Source organism: Gymnogyps californianus, chromosome 2 (assembly GCF_018139145.2).
Source record: "Gymnogyps californianus isolate 813 chromosome 2, ASM1813914v2, whole genome shotgun sequence".
Classification (NCBI taxonomy): Eukaryota; Metazoa; Chordata; class Aves; order Accipitriformes; family Cathartidae; genus Gymnogyps; species Gymnogyps californianus.
This window is the reverse complement of record NC_059472.1, coordinates 162880875-162899442: the sequence shown is the minus strand read 5'-3', so window position 1 is coordinate 162899442 and position 18568 is coordinate 162880875. Positions and strand designations below refer to the sequence as shown.

General features: G+C 37.7%; 1 protein-coding gene across 3 annotated transcripts in view; it reads left to right on the top strand.

Moving 5' to 3' along the window:
• CTDSPL (CTD small phosphatase like) overlaps positions 1-16834 on the top strand; it is a 78393-nt gene extending 61559 nt beyond the window's left edge. For all 3 annotated transcript variants that reach the window (XM_050915656.1, XM_050915654.1, XM_050915653.1), the window contains 5 exons: positions 307-408; positions 5442-5498; positions 12636-12728; positions 14375-14560; positions 16487-16834. In XM_050915656.1, coding sequence (XP_050771613.1) covers positions 307-408; positions 5442-5498; positions 12636-12728; positions 14375-14560; positions 16487-16612 — 564 coding nt within the window. In that variant the 3' untranslated portion in view covers positions 16613-16834. The remainder of the gene's footprint in view (positions 1-306; positions 409-5441; positions 5499-12635; positions 12729-14374; positions 14561-16486) is intronic.
• The last annotated feature ends 1734 nt before the right edge of the window (positions 16835-18568 follow it).

The following is an 18568-nucleotide window of genomic DNA, read 5'->3' as shown; positions in this document are numbered from 1 at the left end:
GTATCAAATGTCCTATTTTTCTCTGGTTTTTAGCTAGTGGTGGTGGTTTACCATTTTCATTTCCAATGCTTTGGAGATCACTCTAAACAAGTCTCTCATTTAAAAAAAAAAAAAATCTGTATGGATATTGTATGAGCTATTAATTTCCATACATGTACTTGCGATGAGCCCAGAAACACATTCAACTTTGAGTCATGTATTTCAGTTCCCAGTAATTACTAGAATAGTAATGTTGGCAGAATAGTGCCCCTTCAATAGAGGTTTTACTTTTTTTTTGTTGTCTTCCTCTTTTCTTTTTGTTTTTAGCCACCAGCTAAATACCTCCTGCCAGAACTGACAGCATCAGACTATGGGAAGAAGTGTGTGGTCATTGATTTAGATGAAACTTTAGTGCACAGTTCATTTAAGGTAAGTAAATTCAAAAGCGATCTCTTGCAACTTGAATCTGTCAGTGAATGTTGTAGGAGCTGTTAAGCCTCTTAACACATTAACTAGTCTTACAGGCTCTCCCAGGATGCCTGGTAGTTCTCATTGTTACTCCTATGATTATTCATCCTAATTTAGCTGTAAGGCGAGTAACACAGACATTGCTATTTTTTTTGATTCTGAGAAAGTCACACTGACTGCAACAAGGCCTGGAATAGTTATTGGCTTTATGGCTTTAAATGGTAACTATTCCAACAAGGGCCTGTATTTTAACAGGTATAAAACTTGTTGCTCTGCAAATACAGTTTCATTTTTGATGTTTAAATGATGCCATAGTTAGTCTAGGAGAATGGAAACTCGTTACAGCTTTATGCTGGGTAGATGTACCTCAAACCAGTAGATTTTGGGCAGCAGTGATTGCTGTGCTCTGTTGCCAAGAAGATTGCTTTCCGTGTCAGGCTGCTGTCCCAATGCAGTAAGTGTTTTTAAGTATTTAGCTTTCACAACAGAAAAGCAAATAGCATTTAGCTGTTGCTGATGAGTCAGTCATCTTCTAGAAGCAACTTTTAACCCTTCAGATTTCAGCATGTGGTGGAAGTAGTGGTATTTTTCTATTAAGTAGGGCTAAAGTTAGAACAGGAGAACTCAGAAATGCAAATAACGTAAATTGACTCAGAGTACTGTTAGCATTTCTGATTAGTAAATGTCAGACACAATAAAGCATCTGCTAGTTTTATACTTTAATTGGAGAATTTGTAAGAATCAATAGTATGTTTCCATACTAGTAGCAAAGTAGAGTTACTACCAGCTTTATAGTCTTCTAGTTTTGGTTGCACTCCATTTTTCACTGCTAGCATAAACTCAACATTTTAATCCTGCAGTATTTAGTTGCCAGCATTTAAATACGCAAACCATAATTCATGTTGTGGTTAGAATTTGGCAACAGCCTGTCTTTGTTGACTTAAAGAAGACCTTATATGGAGATACTAGAACAAATATTCCTGTGCCTCAAACTGAAACTAAGATTCTTCTCTGTCTTTATTGTGCCTAATGGTATATAACAATTTGTGGTGGCATACAGGAACCTCTTAACCTCAGTGCCAGATCCTTGTCTTCTATACCCAGACTGAACTTGCACTTGAGAATTTTTCAGGGAGATTAGAAACGCAGCTGGATTGGGAAGGGAGGGACCATGCCTTCCTAATTAAATGAGAGTCAAAAATAGGAAGGGAAAGCTGAATTTAAAAGTCTACATTTACATAAAAATAATGAAGTATTAGGCTTGGTGTTATCTGAAATGTAAAAATAAAAGTTTGCTTTCTGAATGCTGTGGGTAACTTTGTACTGTGATTTTTCTGGGTTTTGAAACAAAATGAGATTCAATTTAGGTGGTTATTAATTTTTTTTTTAATCATTTTGATGAAGTATATGTTTAATGGTTGACATAGTGTAAATCCTTCCTTATAGGATTGAGGTTTGCCTTTATTGTAGAGTGCTTTCTTAGTGGGCTCATTTTAATCATCCCATTTATTCAAATGATATTTAATGGGTATTTAAATGATGTTAAATAGATATTTAAGAAAAATCAAAAGATTATTCTACTTAGTCTTGAACACTGAATAATGCTTTGTCTTAGGAAAAGAAAACTGGTCCGTTTTTGTGTGAAGTAAATAGCGTTAGGCAAATGTTGGAGTTTCCGTGGTATTAGAGTCTTGCAGCTACGATGGCGTTATCTCAGTGTGAAGCCCTGTGATGGGAGTATGTAAGAGAAAACCAAGTGTTGGAGGAAATGGCTTTAGTTGTTTAGTGGCTGGCACTGTCCAGTGGTGCTGTTTGGATTTTGTTTCATAAAAGGAAGTACTTCAGCTGAAGTAAGGCTGTTGCGGTCATCAAAAATACTGATGGATTTCCAGAAGAGCAGGAGTTTTAACACCTATATGCGCACCTCTCTGCCTGAATAATCAAGTTACTTTTGCAGTTTCTTTTCGTTGTATTTTTTCCCCCCCGCCCAGTAAAACATGTCTGCTCTACCCAGGCAGGTCCCCACTTAAAAGCTGTAAAAGCATACATAAATTTGTGATCTTTAGTACAAAAGGCTTTATTTAAAACACATGATATTTTAGAATTCATAATTCTGTTACGAAATAGGCTTCATATTTCAAATGCAGATAATTTATTTTTTTTTTTTTAACACAACCAGAGAGCCAGAGTATTTAAAGTGCTTTTTTGTGAAAGCAGCAACATCTGAAGGAGGGTAATTCTTGTCTTTTTATGCCCCTGCATATTTGTGAAGCTTTAAGGAGGTACTAGTCTTTCATGTTAAGTGCATATTAAAGGAATAAAGTTTGGGGTGCTTTGGCAAGAGTAAAAAAGGAATAGATAGACGTTATAGTTATCATTCCCATCATAAAACAATAATAGAAGCAAAAATCATAAATTATTAAATCAAGGACATGTAAACATGGTTTGGTATAAAATGAATTAAACCACATGCAAGTCTAGAATGTAGCCATATTCAAAACTGGCTGTGAAACACTTTTAGAACATTTAAAACTCTGAAGCTTTTTATTAAATAGAAACAGTTCTAACTGAAGTGAAGATTTTCAATGGAAATAGATTGTCTTCTTTCATGCTCTGTCTCTAGTTCCCACTTGAGGCATGTATGTGCTTCACATGTGCAACCCCAGAAACCTTTATCCAGCAAATTGTTGCAGACTTTTCTCCTATCTTTCCATCGTGATGAAGCACAGAACCCCAGTCCGTGCTCTCTTCCTTGTCACTTGTGCCAAGAGAGCTACATAGTACCTAAAGTATAAGTGGGGGAAGCAAATACGTAGTTAAGAGTAGTTTGGTGAGTGTTACAAAGTCTAAGGGTGAGTTTTATTTGTTAGCAAAAATTAAGTTGTCTAAACAGAATGTGGTTTTCTCTGACATCTGGTTGGTGTTGCTCCTGTTAAGAAAGTTTAGTAATAGCTGTAGTTTTATCAGTGGGCTTCAAAACCTTAGCAACTTGCAGTGACCTATTCTTTTTCTGCTGCTACAGAATATTTATCTTGCTTAAGGGAGTCATGCATATATAAATTCTTCAAGTGTGTGCAAGTCTCTTCAAAGTATGCACGGAGCTGGCACCCACTTGAAAACTGGTGGCTGAATCTTACTGACAGTTCATTTGGGTTTCTTTTAAGGTGAAGCTTCAGAACATTTTTGTGTACCTGTTCTGTGGCTATTAGAGATGCTGCAGAGTATCTTCTCTGTCTGAGGGGCTTCATGCAGGTAACAGATGGGAGCATCCCCTCTGTCTTTTTTAGAAGCAGAAGGGGGGCTATATCTTGGAAATTGCTTGAAGTCAGCTTACAAAAAAAAAAAAATCTAGATTGTATCTGCAGATATTTGAGGAATTCTTTAGAACATAGTAGCACAGTGGTCATCAACAGGATGGACTTTTCCAGCATTGGCTGCTCTGGAGGTTTGGTTGCCAATACTGGTTGGTCAGGACAAGTAGATTCGGTGTAGCTTCTCATTTGCCCTCTGACACAGCACTTGCAGACGTCAGATCAAACCATCTTCCTTATTACTTCACTACTGAGAGAGGGTGTTGCCCTCCGTATAGATTCTTACAGTTGTTTGACAGTGGAATTAGAATCTCGTTTTTCCAGGGAATGGGATCAAAGTGATACTATCCGGTTAATACTGCAGGATTCTTTTTTCCTACCATTTCTCACAGAGCACCTGTTTAGGCTCACCAGTTTGTGATCTGCAGCTCATTCTCTTTACCTTGGCTGCTTCTCTGCTTGCTTGGCACCCCCTTGCCCCCCCGAATGGGTTTGAAGGCTGTTTCTAGTCTCTCAGATTCTTCAGGGGCACCTCCTTGGTGGTACTTGAGATCAGTCTATTGGCTGATCCGGAAAACCAGGTGGGAGAGTCTGTACAAGTCTAACAGAGCTGAGTGAAGATGTTTTCCAGCCTTACCTTAGTAATGCCATACCAGTTACCAGCCAGACTGCTCCCAGCCTTCATTTTGGGCTGTTATCCATGAAGCGTATTGTCTGTTAATCAGTCGTGTTAAAACTATATTTTAACTGCAGCTGTAGTGTCTCAGCCATTTCCAAGCTGCAGATCATGGAATGAGTTACAAACTTCAGCCAGGCATGTTTACATGATTTTTTTCATCACGGATGTAATGTATGAGCCGTACCAAAGGATTCTGCCAAGTTTGATGTCCATTTGAACTAGTAAACATTGTTAGGAGTGTGTTCCCCAACTACCACTACTGTCTAGCCAAGATTAGACTATGTACTCTTAAACTGTCTAAAAGGATACTTTTCTGCTTTCCAAAGTAATTTTACTTGACCAATAGTTTTTCACAGTAAGTCTTAAGGAATAAGTTGTATTCAGCAGGCTAGAAAACCGGATTCAGGGACTTGGACAGAGTGTGCCTGCTCTTCCCTTTTGAATTAAAATGCAGTTTTACGTTATTAATTTGATTGGTATAGCATGTTCTTGAGGTATCGCATCTAGAGAATCATTTAACTCTACGACTTAAGTCTTGTTGCAGCTTGTTGCAGCTCCTGATTCACATATAACCGTTAGGTATTACTTTTACCACTGTCTTTATTTTTAATTAATTACTAATTGGTGACCCAGAGTAGAATACGTGAAGCACATAGCTGAATTTCTTTGTCATCACCCACACAGACTTGATGAAAGAGTTATCCAGATAGATATTTTTCCTGGTAAACGCACTCAGTGGTAGTGGAGGTTATTCAAACAGTAAAGTGTATTACATTGTATGAAGCTTAAAAATATGAAAGAGGTAAGTGCAGTATCTGGTGAATACAGCTGTGTAAGGCTTCTCACTTGTACGTGTAAAGGGCATACACACAGAATGGATCTATGTAGTCAGTAAGGCTTATTAACTTGTTCCTGAGAAGTACTCTTCTCTTTTATGCCTCTGAAATTTTCCTTCTAATGATCTTATTTTTAACGTTGATTTATTTCCTTGTCATTCTTTCCAGCCAATTAGCAATGCTGATTTCATCGTTCCTGTTGAAATTGATGGAACCATACATCAGGTAAGTGCTGTTGTTCCTTTAGCGTTGTCCTAGTAGTGGAACTGTCCTCAGTGTCCCAGAGCATTATCTTTCTCCATTTGCTGCTTTACATTCACTAACTTGTCCTTTTGCAAAATACAAAAGCTGTGTACTCTGCAATGTATCATCCAGACAGGCATCCCTGTTTGATCAGGTATGTAGTTTCTAACTGCTAAGTCTCGATTTTAACTTTTTCAGTTCTCCAGAATCTCTCTCTCAGGACTTCAATATTTGACTCTTTGTCAGTTTTAAAATGTTTTCAAACATTGCTAGGCCCAGAAAAAAACTACTTGAATACTGCGTTTCTCATTCCCTCCACAGACAAACAGGACATAATTTGGCTTTAATGTCTGTTGGTAGTTCATTTGGTCAGAGCTTTATAAAAATATTAAGGAAGAACAGACATTTCTTCAGTTTTTGTGGCAATCTACATTTAAGTTCTGTCCCCTTTTCTTCCTGTAAGTAATTTAAGTTCCTCTGATAGGACTTTTTATACACTTCAGCATCTTCAAAAGGTCCAGACAAAATTGCAAGGAGACTAATTTTTATGTCTTATTCTTTAAGAACTTCACTTAAGACTCTGTGAAATGGTTTTCAGTAAATGCAAAACACCCATAATTTGAAAATCAGTCTCCTTCATGTATCTTAGCTTGGTGTCTTTAATCAGTAGTCATTTCTGAAAACGTTGAATGAAATAAATTACAATGCCATAAATTTTCCTCTTCAGACAAACATTAAAGTTCTTGCTGGAGACGGGTTATACTGGTTAATGTGAAGTTGAGCCTTTCTGATATGTGAATCTTGCAAATCGTTTGAAACATGTTCTGTTGGTTGTTGTAGGTTAAAGATAATGCAGTTATTGAGTTGCAAATCTTCCCTGGATGTGATTTAATGGAGATTTTAAATGCTTTAATTTTTGAAATGCTGTCTTTTATATGGATTATTTTTACTTGAACAAATAGGTTAGTATTTTGATCTTGGAAAAATTGATAAATCATAAAGTTAGTTCATAGTTTTGTTTGATTTCCTGTTATGAAAACCATCCATGTAATTGTCACTCTTAAAAGAATTACTAAATGTCAGTCAGTGGACTGAAACGTGTTTTAAAGTGATAGTTGCTTTGACAATTTTTACACTGCGCCTGTTTTATGTAGAAAAATTCAATATCTAGAGTACTTAAACCTGTAATGTTCACCACAGCTCAATGCTTAAAACACATAAGTGATGTTTCAGGAGGTTTGTATTGTGATATTGTCGGTCCTCATTTGATGTGGGCTTTAGTTGTGTTTGGTGCTGTAACACAGCCATTTTCTCTCCTAAAACTTTCTAGAATGCTTTTGAAAGGGAATAAAATAGGTTGCCTAACAATTTTGAATGGCTTAGGATTGTGATCACTTAGCTTGTCAAGATTATATATTTACATTTTGAAACAAAACCCAATAAAAGACTATTTGGGCTTTACAGTCAAGCACTTCAAAAGCCTGTTGCTTTTCCATTCCCTGCTGCAAACTTTCAGATTCTTCACCAAACTTAATGCAGTTACGGACTCAAGGTGACTGCATATGGGGAAAAAAAAAAACACCACAACTGGTCACAGGGAGTGGATTTGTACATACCCTAAACATGAACGGGAGGAAGGATGCTCTTGACAGAGAAGGTCAAGTGAAGTTAGTCTCCGACTGTTCAAGGGTGAAAGCGGACATTCTGGCTTAGTCTGATGTGCGTTAACACAGGTTGTAGAGCTTTGACAGCCAGTTCCCACTTCAAACCTGTAATTTTTTTATTCAGTTAGGGCATAAACGAACCAATACCAACAATTTTTGTTATCTGTCAGAATCTGTCATCTGTATAATGCTTGTCCATTTTCTTAAGCAGTTTATATACTCAAAGATTAATCATTGGCATTGGGAAATACTTCCATCCGTTTAAGATACCACGGGATATGTGAAGTGTTGTGGAACCATACTGTCTGTAGTGCATATCCCTACCTGCTTTACCAGTAAGCCTGGTATCTTATCAAGCAGGAGATTGTCTGACAGAGTATTGTTCTAATTGAACTCTGCCTTAGACAGAACCCCATGGAAAACAAATGGAGAACACCATTTCAGAAGTGTCCATTCAGAAAGAAATTTCAAATTATATGAGATTCTTCAGATCTCTCATACCAAAAATGAAAGTTGTGGCAAATTCCATTGCTGTACACTTGAAAGAGTTTTGAGACTGACTTCTCTAACGAGTTTTGTTCGTGGTAAATGTTGTAATTTTTTGTTGTGCAACAGAGGTATTCAAAAAAGGCTGTCTTTAGTTTGGGGAGTTTATTTTCCCTTCTGTCATTTGTAATCCAAAGGTCAGAGAGGCTCTTGTTTTTCTATAGGGAGGACAATTTAAATCATCATCTTAAAGGGTGCTTGGGTAAACCAGCTTCCCTAGATTAAAAAATAGCTTTTCTGAACACCAGTTGTCTCTCTCCCGTCTTTCTTTCTCTAGCTTAATTTACCTTGTCTTTAGAAAGCATTCGTCAGTTTATTTTACAAGGAAATAACTCATGTGTGGAGGTACCTCTCTTTCCTTCTGTTGTGGGTCTTTAGATGCCTGCAGAGACTGTGCCCTTCTACGGGGCAGCTAAAGTTACAGGAGATGAATCCCACACTTTGTGTTGGAAATGATGGCACAGATACAAAAGGGCAGTTCTAATGCAAGCTGACACTCTTCTGGCCAGTTCTCTCATTTCTCTCTGGTTCTCTGAATAAAAGGAAATCGGAGCTGGTCCCCTACTCTACCAAATTATAAGTGAGAAACTGTGGGAAGCCCAGTGAAATGTGTTGCAACCGAGACTGCTCTTTAGAGGAAGCTTATTGAGGGTGAAAGTAGTGGCTGGAGAAAGACATTCAACCTGTTTGGTACCCTTGACGTAACTTCTGCAAGAACGCGTCCTCGCTTTTGGAACGTGCTTCCCATTTAACAAGTGCAGCGCAGTCATGACCCCCAGATTAGAAACAGTGCGTTAAATACAGCTTTAATCCCCGGTGAGTGAAGATTTTTAGGGTATGGTGGCCCGTTGTCTTTTATCCAAATTGACTTGCAATGCCTTTGTGCCTTGCTGTCGGTGTCAAAGAATAAAGAGGGCAGCCAGGAAGAGTTTGATTTGGTGTTACTTGGAATTTCATTCTAGAATGTAATTTCTTTATTAAGTGAGTAAAACTGGTTTTTAAGTGTGGTGTTTATTGTTTTTTGTTTTGGGGTTGGTTTTTTTTTTTTGAAATTCAATTAACAATTGCTTATTTTTAGTTGTTGAAAGCTAAAGAAATGTTTGGCATGTATACTTCGAATGTAATGTACAAAATGTTTTTTACTGGTGGGGGAAAACACTGTTCGAATAACAAACTTCCTTTCTGTAAAGGCTAAAATTCTTTGATTTTCTTACAGATGGCTGTGGCCTGGTTCAAGTAATCCAGGATAGGCTGTATCCATTCTAGCTGGCCTATTCTTGGTTACTTGCACTGGGAGGCAACCACAACTGTGTGAACCAGAAAGACGAGGCTCAAGGACGCGTGTTATTTTCTGCTTGCTGTTAAGAAGATGTACCCAGCCCACAAAACAGGAGATTACAGGAATTTGAGTTGTCATGGGCAGATTTCTTTGTCATTACTTGAAGATTTCGTTATTGTAAAGCTGGTTTTGAAAGGCAATTCTTTGTGTCCTATTTAATTGATTAAAATTGAGCTGGGTTTCTCTTTTGGTTTACAAATACTGAGTCTCTTTAGGTTAAGACTGCTTTGAGGTATAGAAAATGTATGTGGAAATACCAAATGCTTGAAAACAATTAAAGATAATTACTTGTGTTCTGCCATTAGCAGCTGTAAGTACAGAATCCTGTGAAAACATGCCTACTGCCTGATTTGTGCCTTAACATTTTAAGAGTAGGGTTCATTTTAAATAAAAAAAAAGAAGACTGTATTCCTCTAAATTCTTACTGTGATAAGGAAGAAATTAGTGAGCATACAATACAGAAAAACTGGAGGGGGGTTTTTTTAATGCCCTGAAGACAGTATATAAATCTCAGAAAAATGCCAGGAGCCAGTTAGTCTAGAGACTTAAACTAAAGACATCAGGCAACGGAGGAAAAAGCCAAGCCACAAATAACCATGCAGCATTGAGATTCAAGTCCAGCCACTAACAAAGTAAAGGGGAAAAAATTCCAAATGAGGAGGAAGAGGAGAAAAGAGCTGCACTGTCAGCTGAAGAAAGCTTTTTATGTGAAGTAAACCAAAGAGACTTTGTAGCCCAGGATACCAGTATGCTTGCAGTTGCTTCCAGGATCCAAGTAGGACTTCTCAAAAAAACTTCAAGGAGAATAACCATCCAGAGTATTAAGATATGTTGTTCTGCAAAAAAACCAGTGTTATTAAAAAAAAAACAAACAAACAAACAACAAAAAAACAACCAGCAACAAAAAAACCACCAAAACCACCACACCACACCAAAAAAAAAAAAAACCACACCAAAAACGGGTGAAGGAGTTGGGGCTTTTTAGAGAGGGAGAGAATTAAGGGAAAAATTTGGTGAGACCTCATCCTAAGAGATCACATTTATTATTAATAAGGCATTTAACATGAGAAGCGAATCTGTTGGCCAGAGCCCAATAGGTAAGATTTAAGGCAAAACAGCAAGAGAAACTCAAGTAGAGGAGGCTGAGGGCACTCTGTGGTGGATCAAGACATCTAAACTGCAGAAGGAAGACAATATAACTTAAAATGCTGTGTTCTTACAGCTAATACTGACTAGTTGCAGTATTAGGAGACCTACAAATTGCCAGAAGAGTGCATATTGCAAATACTTGCTTTTATAAGTCCACTCCTGTCTGCAAGCCTGTGATTAAGGAGCTCTCGGTCTGTAGCTACTGGGTTGATTTACTGTATGCTGTCTTTATGGAGGAGGTGGGTTATGTTGCAAGCAACAAAGTTCATATCCTTGGCTTGGAGTTTGTAATTACATTCCAAGTGGAAATACTTCACCGACACAGGCATAGATAGGGATGGAGAGCAAAGAGGAGACTTGTTTTGCTGTGGCTGAAAACACTGGGTTTTAAAAGGGAAACTAATACTAGATTCCAGCACTAATTATCCAAGAACGACTTTAAGACTTTGGGGTGTCCCTTTTGTGCCTTCAAAAATAAGTGTAGGAATATAATTTAAGGCTAAAGAATTAAGAACGTCTTATGAACTGTAGAGTTAAGGAATAGCTTACATCCTCCTATCTTTCCTCTTATAACTGGCAAGTTGGATGGTCTCTTTCTGACTACCCAAATGCAGAGGGACTGCAACTGTCTTTCTACCTGTGTCTTTAAAAATTTGAAGATTAATTTGGAAAGGAAATACTACAGAACAACTTGATGTAGTAAGATTTAAGTGAAAAATTAATTGCATTGTTACAGGAGAGGAAATTACTTGGTTTATGCCTAGTGAAATATAGGAAACTTTGCTGTAGTTATCTGGAAAGAGAGCAGTGTTGAAGTACATCTCTTAACTGTCTTTAATTCATAAAATGTCACATTTATTTAATTGATTGGTTAAGTGCTGCTGTGGTGGTTTAACCCAGATTTATTTTTATTTTTTTTATAAATTCTTATCTGTATCAAAGTTTGAATGTATTACTTGAATATGAGGGGCCAGAAATAGTTTAGTTAAACATCATAGAAATAACTTAGAGCAGATCATGTCTTCATGGTATGAGCTAAAGTAAAGTGGAAAAGTAAGTAACATTTCTGCTTTGGTCGTTAAGGTACAGCTCCATCATGTATGTTTTTAATAAAACTTCGCTTTCAGATTTAGGTTTTCAATTTCAGTCCTTGTTATGCAACTTTTTTTCTTCTTTTGCTAAAGGCTTTAATTGTTACACTTCAGTTCAAGCTGGTATTTCCATATTTTTCTCCTTCAGGCTTTTTCTCTGGGTGCCTTATGTTTTTTACCTCTTTTTTACTAGATTCATACTAATATACATACAATTAATCTAGTTCTACATATCAAAGAAAGAAATTCCTGAAATTGCATCAGTCTTGCAGTTCTTCCTGAACTCAGTTCTATGCCAGACTTCTCCACTTGAAATTTCCAGTGTTAAGGATTATTTGCCAAACGAAGAAGATAAAATGCTGCCAGTGTTTTCTCTCAAACTTTTAATCTAAGTGCAAACAAGATAGATAAATATTTCTCAAGCAGACTCCCCTCTTCAGCTTCCCAGTGTATTGTGAACTACTTGTAAGCTTTCTGAGCAGCAGTTATCTTATCTTGGTATTTTCTGTGAACACAAATCATCTTCCTTACTCTGAAAAGAGAGGCAAGGAGTCTCTAATATCTGTTAATCAGGTTGTTGACAGTAGGCAGCCAAGCTTGCCTGTATGGTTGTCAGTGCAAAAAGGCAATATAACGTTGCTGAAACGAAGCTGCTCAAGAGGAGAGAGATCCTGAGTATTTACCACCTTTATGGCAAAGTCACAGTAGAAGATGCTGTAGACTTTGCCACCGAATTTTGAAAGCAGCATTTGCTAGACATTCTGCATGGTGCTATGAAGATTTTTGGTGAAAGCTCTCTGCAGAGCCGGATGACTGATAACTACCCGTAGTGAGATATGGTACTTAGCGCCTGGAATTTAAAAAATGAAAGAATTAGCCACAGGAAGAAGACAGTTCCCTATTGTGCAATTCCTGTCATCATAGAGGTTTCATCAGATTTATTCCTTCTGTAAAACTCTTCAGGACTGAAGACACCAGCACCAAAATCGTTTCAGTTGAGAGATCTGAATCCTCGCTTCTTGAGAAGCCCTACTGTCTCTCTTTGCCTTTAATGAGTTTTTCCAAGAAGCATCCCTCCAGATGATGCACAGTATTTGCAATTGCATAATCAGCATGGGTCTTGGCAGCCCATGCATTCAAATTTCTCATTATTGGATGTCTACTTTTATCTTGTATACTTTTTTTTTTCCTTTCAGCATTTCATTTGAACTGCTTCCATGTTAACTTTTGTTTCTTCAAGTGTTAGGATTACAGGAGTGTTTTGGGTTTTTTTTTTTCCTTTCCTTTTACCTTAAACACCATTTGACCTAAATAGTCATTATCATTCCAGGTTTATGTATTGAAACGACCACATGTGGATGAATTTCTTCAGAGGATGGGAGAGCTCTTTGAATGTGTACTCTTCACAGCCAGTCTAGCCAAGGTTTGTTCCTCTCTTCATCTCATTAGCCCTTGCGATGCTGGTCAGTGGACTTTTGGTTGGGTTTTCTATGGATAATTATTTCCACAGTTGGTACTATCTTAATTTTTCCCCTTCTTTTCTGCTTCTTTGTCTGACAGTGTGTACTTTGTCTGCTAGTGTGTGGGTAAGTGTTTCCATGGTAACACCATCACATATGGGCTTGTCTCATAATGTAGCCTCCATGCATTGCTCATAATGCCAATATGAAAGGCTTACAAGTTACCATGGTTATAGTGAGAAATTAGAACAAATAGTGTGCGAGTAAAGCAGTATATTAAAGCTGGGCATGAAATAAAATACGCCATATTTAACGCTATCTACATGATCAACCAGTGATTCAGAAATTTAATGCGTCTGAAAATTGGGAACACATCTTTGTTCTGTCAAGGTGCAATTGCAATCTGGAGTTAGAAAATTAGACATTTTGTAAAGCTTGAAACATCAACAGGAATATTTTGTGCCCTCTGGTCTCCAGTAGCAGTAGTACCTCGTAGGTAGTTTTGTGGTAGACGTTACAGTAGTAGACATCTTAAATTCTTCACTTCTTTCAGTGTTGTATTTGTGGTGTCTCGTTTGTAAAATTACATTGATTATTTCTAAATAATACTCAAGCATAGTAAGCTTTTACTCCAGCCTAGTGTAGAGATGGTGGAAGGGGACGGGACCCTGTTTGATCTGCTATAGTGCCTTCTTATCAGAGGATTCTTCCCTGCGCTCTGTTTACCGTGTTCTGTTCAGTAGCATTGTGAAAATCCTAAATAATGGAACATTTTCATACTGCAGTTAAATGTGTAGCAGTTTTCATAGTCAAAAGATGATTGATTTCAACATCAATTTTGTTTCTCAATTTAAAATATAGGAAAATGGTAACTCCTGTCCTGCAAAAATAAGTTATAACTACCATTTTCAAGTACATGGTTATTTCATGTTCTGGTTTATTTGGATTCTTTTCCTTGGACAGTTTATATCAATTGTTGGATTCTAAGCTGTGCCTCACTTAAAGTATCATCTTATATATAAAATGAGAATTTCCCAGAATTGTGTATGGGTATTTTTCCTAATAACATCTTTGTCTGATCTTTCATGGCCCAATTACGCAATTTGGTAATCTTGAGATTCTTACTGACCCAGTCGCTCCAAGCGCATCATTGGAAAAAGCTACATCAAGCTCAGATGCATTCATTGCAGTTGATCTTCAGAGGCACACAGAAATAAATTGGCTGTGAAAATGCCTTCATATAGATTTTCTGTTGGCATTGGCTGGTTTTATGGTAATGTTAGGTGAAGATCTCCGGATCCATCAACTTCTAGGTAACTCCTAGCGTAACTGTAAGTTGGCCTTAAGAATAAAACCTAATCTATAAATCACAGAAAACATTAGCGTGCAAGTTAGCCTTCCATAGAAAGATAACTGACCTACTTTTGCATTATCTCTCTATTAATCACTTTAGGTTTGCAGGAATGTAAGTTAATTAACGAGGAGCAGGGAAGAAAATGAAGAAAGGGCATTTTATCTGAAATTATTTTGTGTCCTTTCTTTGTATAGTTCTGTGAATTAGCCTTATCTGCACATTGCTAACTTCATGTTTTTAACTTCTGTTTTTAAGTATGCAGACCCAGTAGCCGACTTACTGGATCGCTGGGGTGTGTTCAGGGCAAGGCTCTTTAGAGAATCCTGTGTTTTCCACCGAGGAAATTATGTGAAGGATCTGAGTCGACTGGGACGTGAGCTGAGTAAAGTTATTATAGTAGATAATTCTCCTGCATCTTACATCTTCCATCCTGAAAATGCAGTAAGTATTCATAGTATTCGAAGTACTCAAGCGTAACTTTACCTTTCTGGTCCTTGCCCAGACTTTCTAATGCAGAAAATAGCCTTTCAGAACGCTAACTGTATTAGTTTCTGTATTTTCTTAGACTGCAGGTAGGTTCTGGTATTCACTGCCAAATGCTAACGGACTAGGGCAAACTGATCTTGACAGTGTGTCACAGTTGTGACTGTTCATCTGCTTTCAGTTTTAGCTTTTGGCACGAAGTCCATCAGTTTTGAGAAGTACCAAGTCATGTAGAACCTGTGTAACTAACCTAGCTCTGAAAAGCAAAGCTGCCCGCCAGCATAGTTTCTGTTCTTTGGAGTGGTGATTACAGAAAGGATGGTTTACTTGAACTGCTTTTGGTACTCCATCTTATTTCATTGTGTGAATGAAAGTACTTTATTAGACAAGATAATTAATGCTTTACTGGTTACTCTCTGAGTTCTGTATTCGTGGCTAAGGGGAAGAAAAAAAATCAAGATCCCGTTGTGTTGTTATGCTTCTCCTTTTAAGTATTTTTGTGATAACTCACTTCATAGTTAGAAATGTTAGTCAACAAGTTCATCAAGTTTTAGCAATAAGGATAAAAGGCAGACAACAGTACTTTGAGGGAGAATAATTAGGAGCAATGCGCATTTTCACTGTATGTTTCGTATCGGCTCCAGAAGCTATGATGGAATGGTCTGGCACTTGCTCCATCCATTGCTGCAGTCAGTACAGATGCTCACATTTGTTTTGTAGCTGCCAGGATAGCAAGCTGGAACTCCCCTTAGATCTACTGACTTTTAAACAACCAGGCTGTGCAATGTTTTCTTTGATGTTTTTAGGCTGCCTTTTTTGTGAACTGTTAAAATCAACATAGGAAATTTTTATTAGGGACACTGTTTTGCATGGTCCTGCCTCTCCGGAGTAGCTTTTTTTTTTCTTTTTTTTTTTTTTTAACGTGAGCTATTTATCTTGCAGCATTCAGCTTTTAAATTCAGATCTCAGTACTGTGATGCCTTAAATGATCGGGTGAAAACATTTTTCTGATTGGTGCCACACATGGTTTGAAGTTGCCATTTATAATAACCAGGAGCTGTAGCTCTAATTTATCTTCATGGTTAAAATTAAAAACCTGATCCAGATCGTCATTTGGTATCTTGGAATTCAGTGCCAAGAAAATAATGAGCTGTAGAAATTTGGGAGATGAAATTAAGGACCTTGTCAGAGTGGTTTAATCATGTATAGAAAAGTGCTGCTAGCTAACTGATATTTGAGTCTGCAGAAACCAGAGCTTGTAACAAGATCCAAGATAGTCTTTAAAAGACCTCAGTATACTTCCATAGTGAAGATACACAAAACTCCTTCCCTAAATCCAGCCCACATATTTAAGAAGTGTCATTATATGCATTATTTTCTGAACCTGCTCTTAAGGTCTTATATTTTAATCAGAGAACTGTTCTGTACTCGCTGTTTAAATCTTTGCTCCGCAGCCTCATGCCAGAAGGGGTTGTTGCTGCATGCCTATGTTTAGTGACTCACACTGATAACACTTACAGGGGAAAAAAAGACTTGCCCGTAAATAAAGTGTCAGTATAGCTTCATAACCTGTATCTTCCTTCCAGTCTATTCCGAATATCAAGGAGGCAGAGCAAATCGAGCTGTCCGGTGTTGGGTCGTGTAGGTTACCTGGACATGTAGGAGAAGGTCAGCTGCATGTCAGCTGTTTTACAGTTGGATTTGGGGTTGATGTTGCATACTAGAAAACGTGGACTTGAACCTGGTGCTCCGCTTGAATGCTAACGACTAGCAATTTGCCTTACTGTGATGGCAATGAGTATTACAGGACATCTACATAGGCAAAACTCCCATGTTCTTCACATCATGAAGTCGTCTTAGTATTTGTTGGTTGCTTTGTTTCAGGTGCCTGTGCAGTCCTGGTTTGATGACATGACAGACACAGAGCTGCTAGATCTTATTCCTTTCTTTGAAGGACTAAGCAAAGAGGAAGAAGTTTACAGTATGCTTCATAAACTCTGCAACAGGTAGCCCTTAACTTTGACTGACTTCTGCTACTAGATTGCAGTTGCTAGAGGCTGTCTCCATCTTTTTCAGCTCTTTCAAATGTAAGCTTTGGGGAGGTCACCCCTGTCAGAAGTGCTACTCTTGATCTTCCTGTTACATTGGACACGAAGGACAATCATGAGTGATGCTATTAAGCCTTCAGAAGCCTGACTCCTAAGGTCATGTGTTCAGACTACTTTTTTAAAGGAAAAAAAAAAAAAAAAAAAGAAGCTATTTTAAATGGGACTCTTTTAATGAATTTCATAAATGGACATCTTTTACTGGATCAGCTTTTCTTAAAACATGCCAAAAAAGAAGCTTGTATTTCAGCAGTTGAATTTCTCTCCCTTTCTTCCCCTCCCACTATGCAGACAATTTTACCCCCCTGCTTAGAGCAGTTGACCTGACTCTGAATTTTTTCTTACAGAATGAAGTGCCTTTTTGAATGTTATTTTAAGATAAAAATTCATTTTTGTATAAGACGTATTTCCAGACATCTTTTAGTCTTGTATTGTCTAAATGCTTTAAAAGGAAAAAGGAAAAATTTTATAGAGCACTGTAATATATAACAAAGGAAAAAGTTGAAACAAAGATGCTGGGTTCCTGTCTCCACAATGACATTAAGTTGTATTACATTTTGTCATGCTCAGAAGGTTTAAGCGTTTGTGGGAGGGGTGATTTGGGTTAATTACATGGTTGTTTCACTGATATGATTTTGGGCACAGTTTTGAACATATCTGCAGTTGTTTGAGTATTAGGGAATGATGGAATTGAGAAAATAAGGTGGCTAGTAGATCTAAAGCACCTTTTATTCTAGACAGATGAAGTTCTATTGTCTCTGCTTACGCACAACTGCCATGCCTCTCGTTTTTTGGAAAACCATTATCTTGGGAGAATGGGGAGGAGATCTATTTATTAGTTTAAGATTCTTTTCTTAAAAAAACCCATCTGGGTAAGCTGGATCTGTATTGAGCTGTTTGGAGTACTTTTTTCTTTTAATTGCTGCTACTGTATACTCACCAAATGGAGTTGACCATCGGCTGTTATACTGTTTTTGCCACTGTGCCTGTGCTATGAAACATTTTCTGTAAGCTGCAAACTTGGGCAATAAATAAAATGCAGGCTTCATAACCCACCCCTATGTATTAATCCTATGGTATCTGATATACCAGAGAACTCAGTTAAAGGTGACCTGTAAAGGAATTTTTTTTTTTTTCCCCCCAATTGGGATGAAGCCCTCTCCTTTCTTTGGTATATAAAAATGCAAAAAGTCTTTTTCCCACATTTCTGATTTGTATTTCTTCTTCCTCAAGGTGTAAGGGACAGATTGGGAGCTTTATTGAGTCTTGCTAGAAGGGCAGAAGTTACTAGCCCAGACTAAAACTGGTCCTCTGGCTTTGGAGTTGACTGTGTCTCATCTCTGAATCTGAGAACCTGCTTAGCATCTTCTGTAGTGTCATAGGTACCCTTTCAAAAGAATAACTTTTAAATATTTTAAGCCTTTAAAGAACAAGGCACACCTTTTTTTTTTTTCCCATCCCTTTCCAGTGTCACCTTTTAATTATTATCTGCACCAGAAATCTACAAACATAAAAATTACAGCTATGTTTGGCTTTCATCAGAGAAAACTAAATGGAGTAGTTGGTGCTTCTCATTAGCCTAGTGCTAAATTCTGAATAGTAGATCCCCTTTGCCTTTTCTGTTTTTCTCAAAAAGTCTTGACGACTTCGAAAAAAATTTTTGCGAATGGACTTGGATTGTCATCCTTGTCTAACGCGTTGGTGAAGCAGCTTAACAAATTCATTCATAGAAGGGCAGGCCAGCCTACACAGGCAGTGAGTAGATTGTCGTAGGTGCAGTATAAAACTGAAAGATGACTTGCCCCCTTGCAGTGCAGCTGTGCTCCAGCTGCTCGCTGGGTCTCGTAGCGAGGGATGTTAG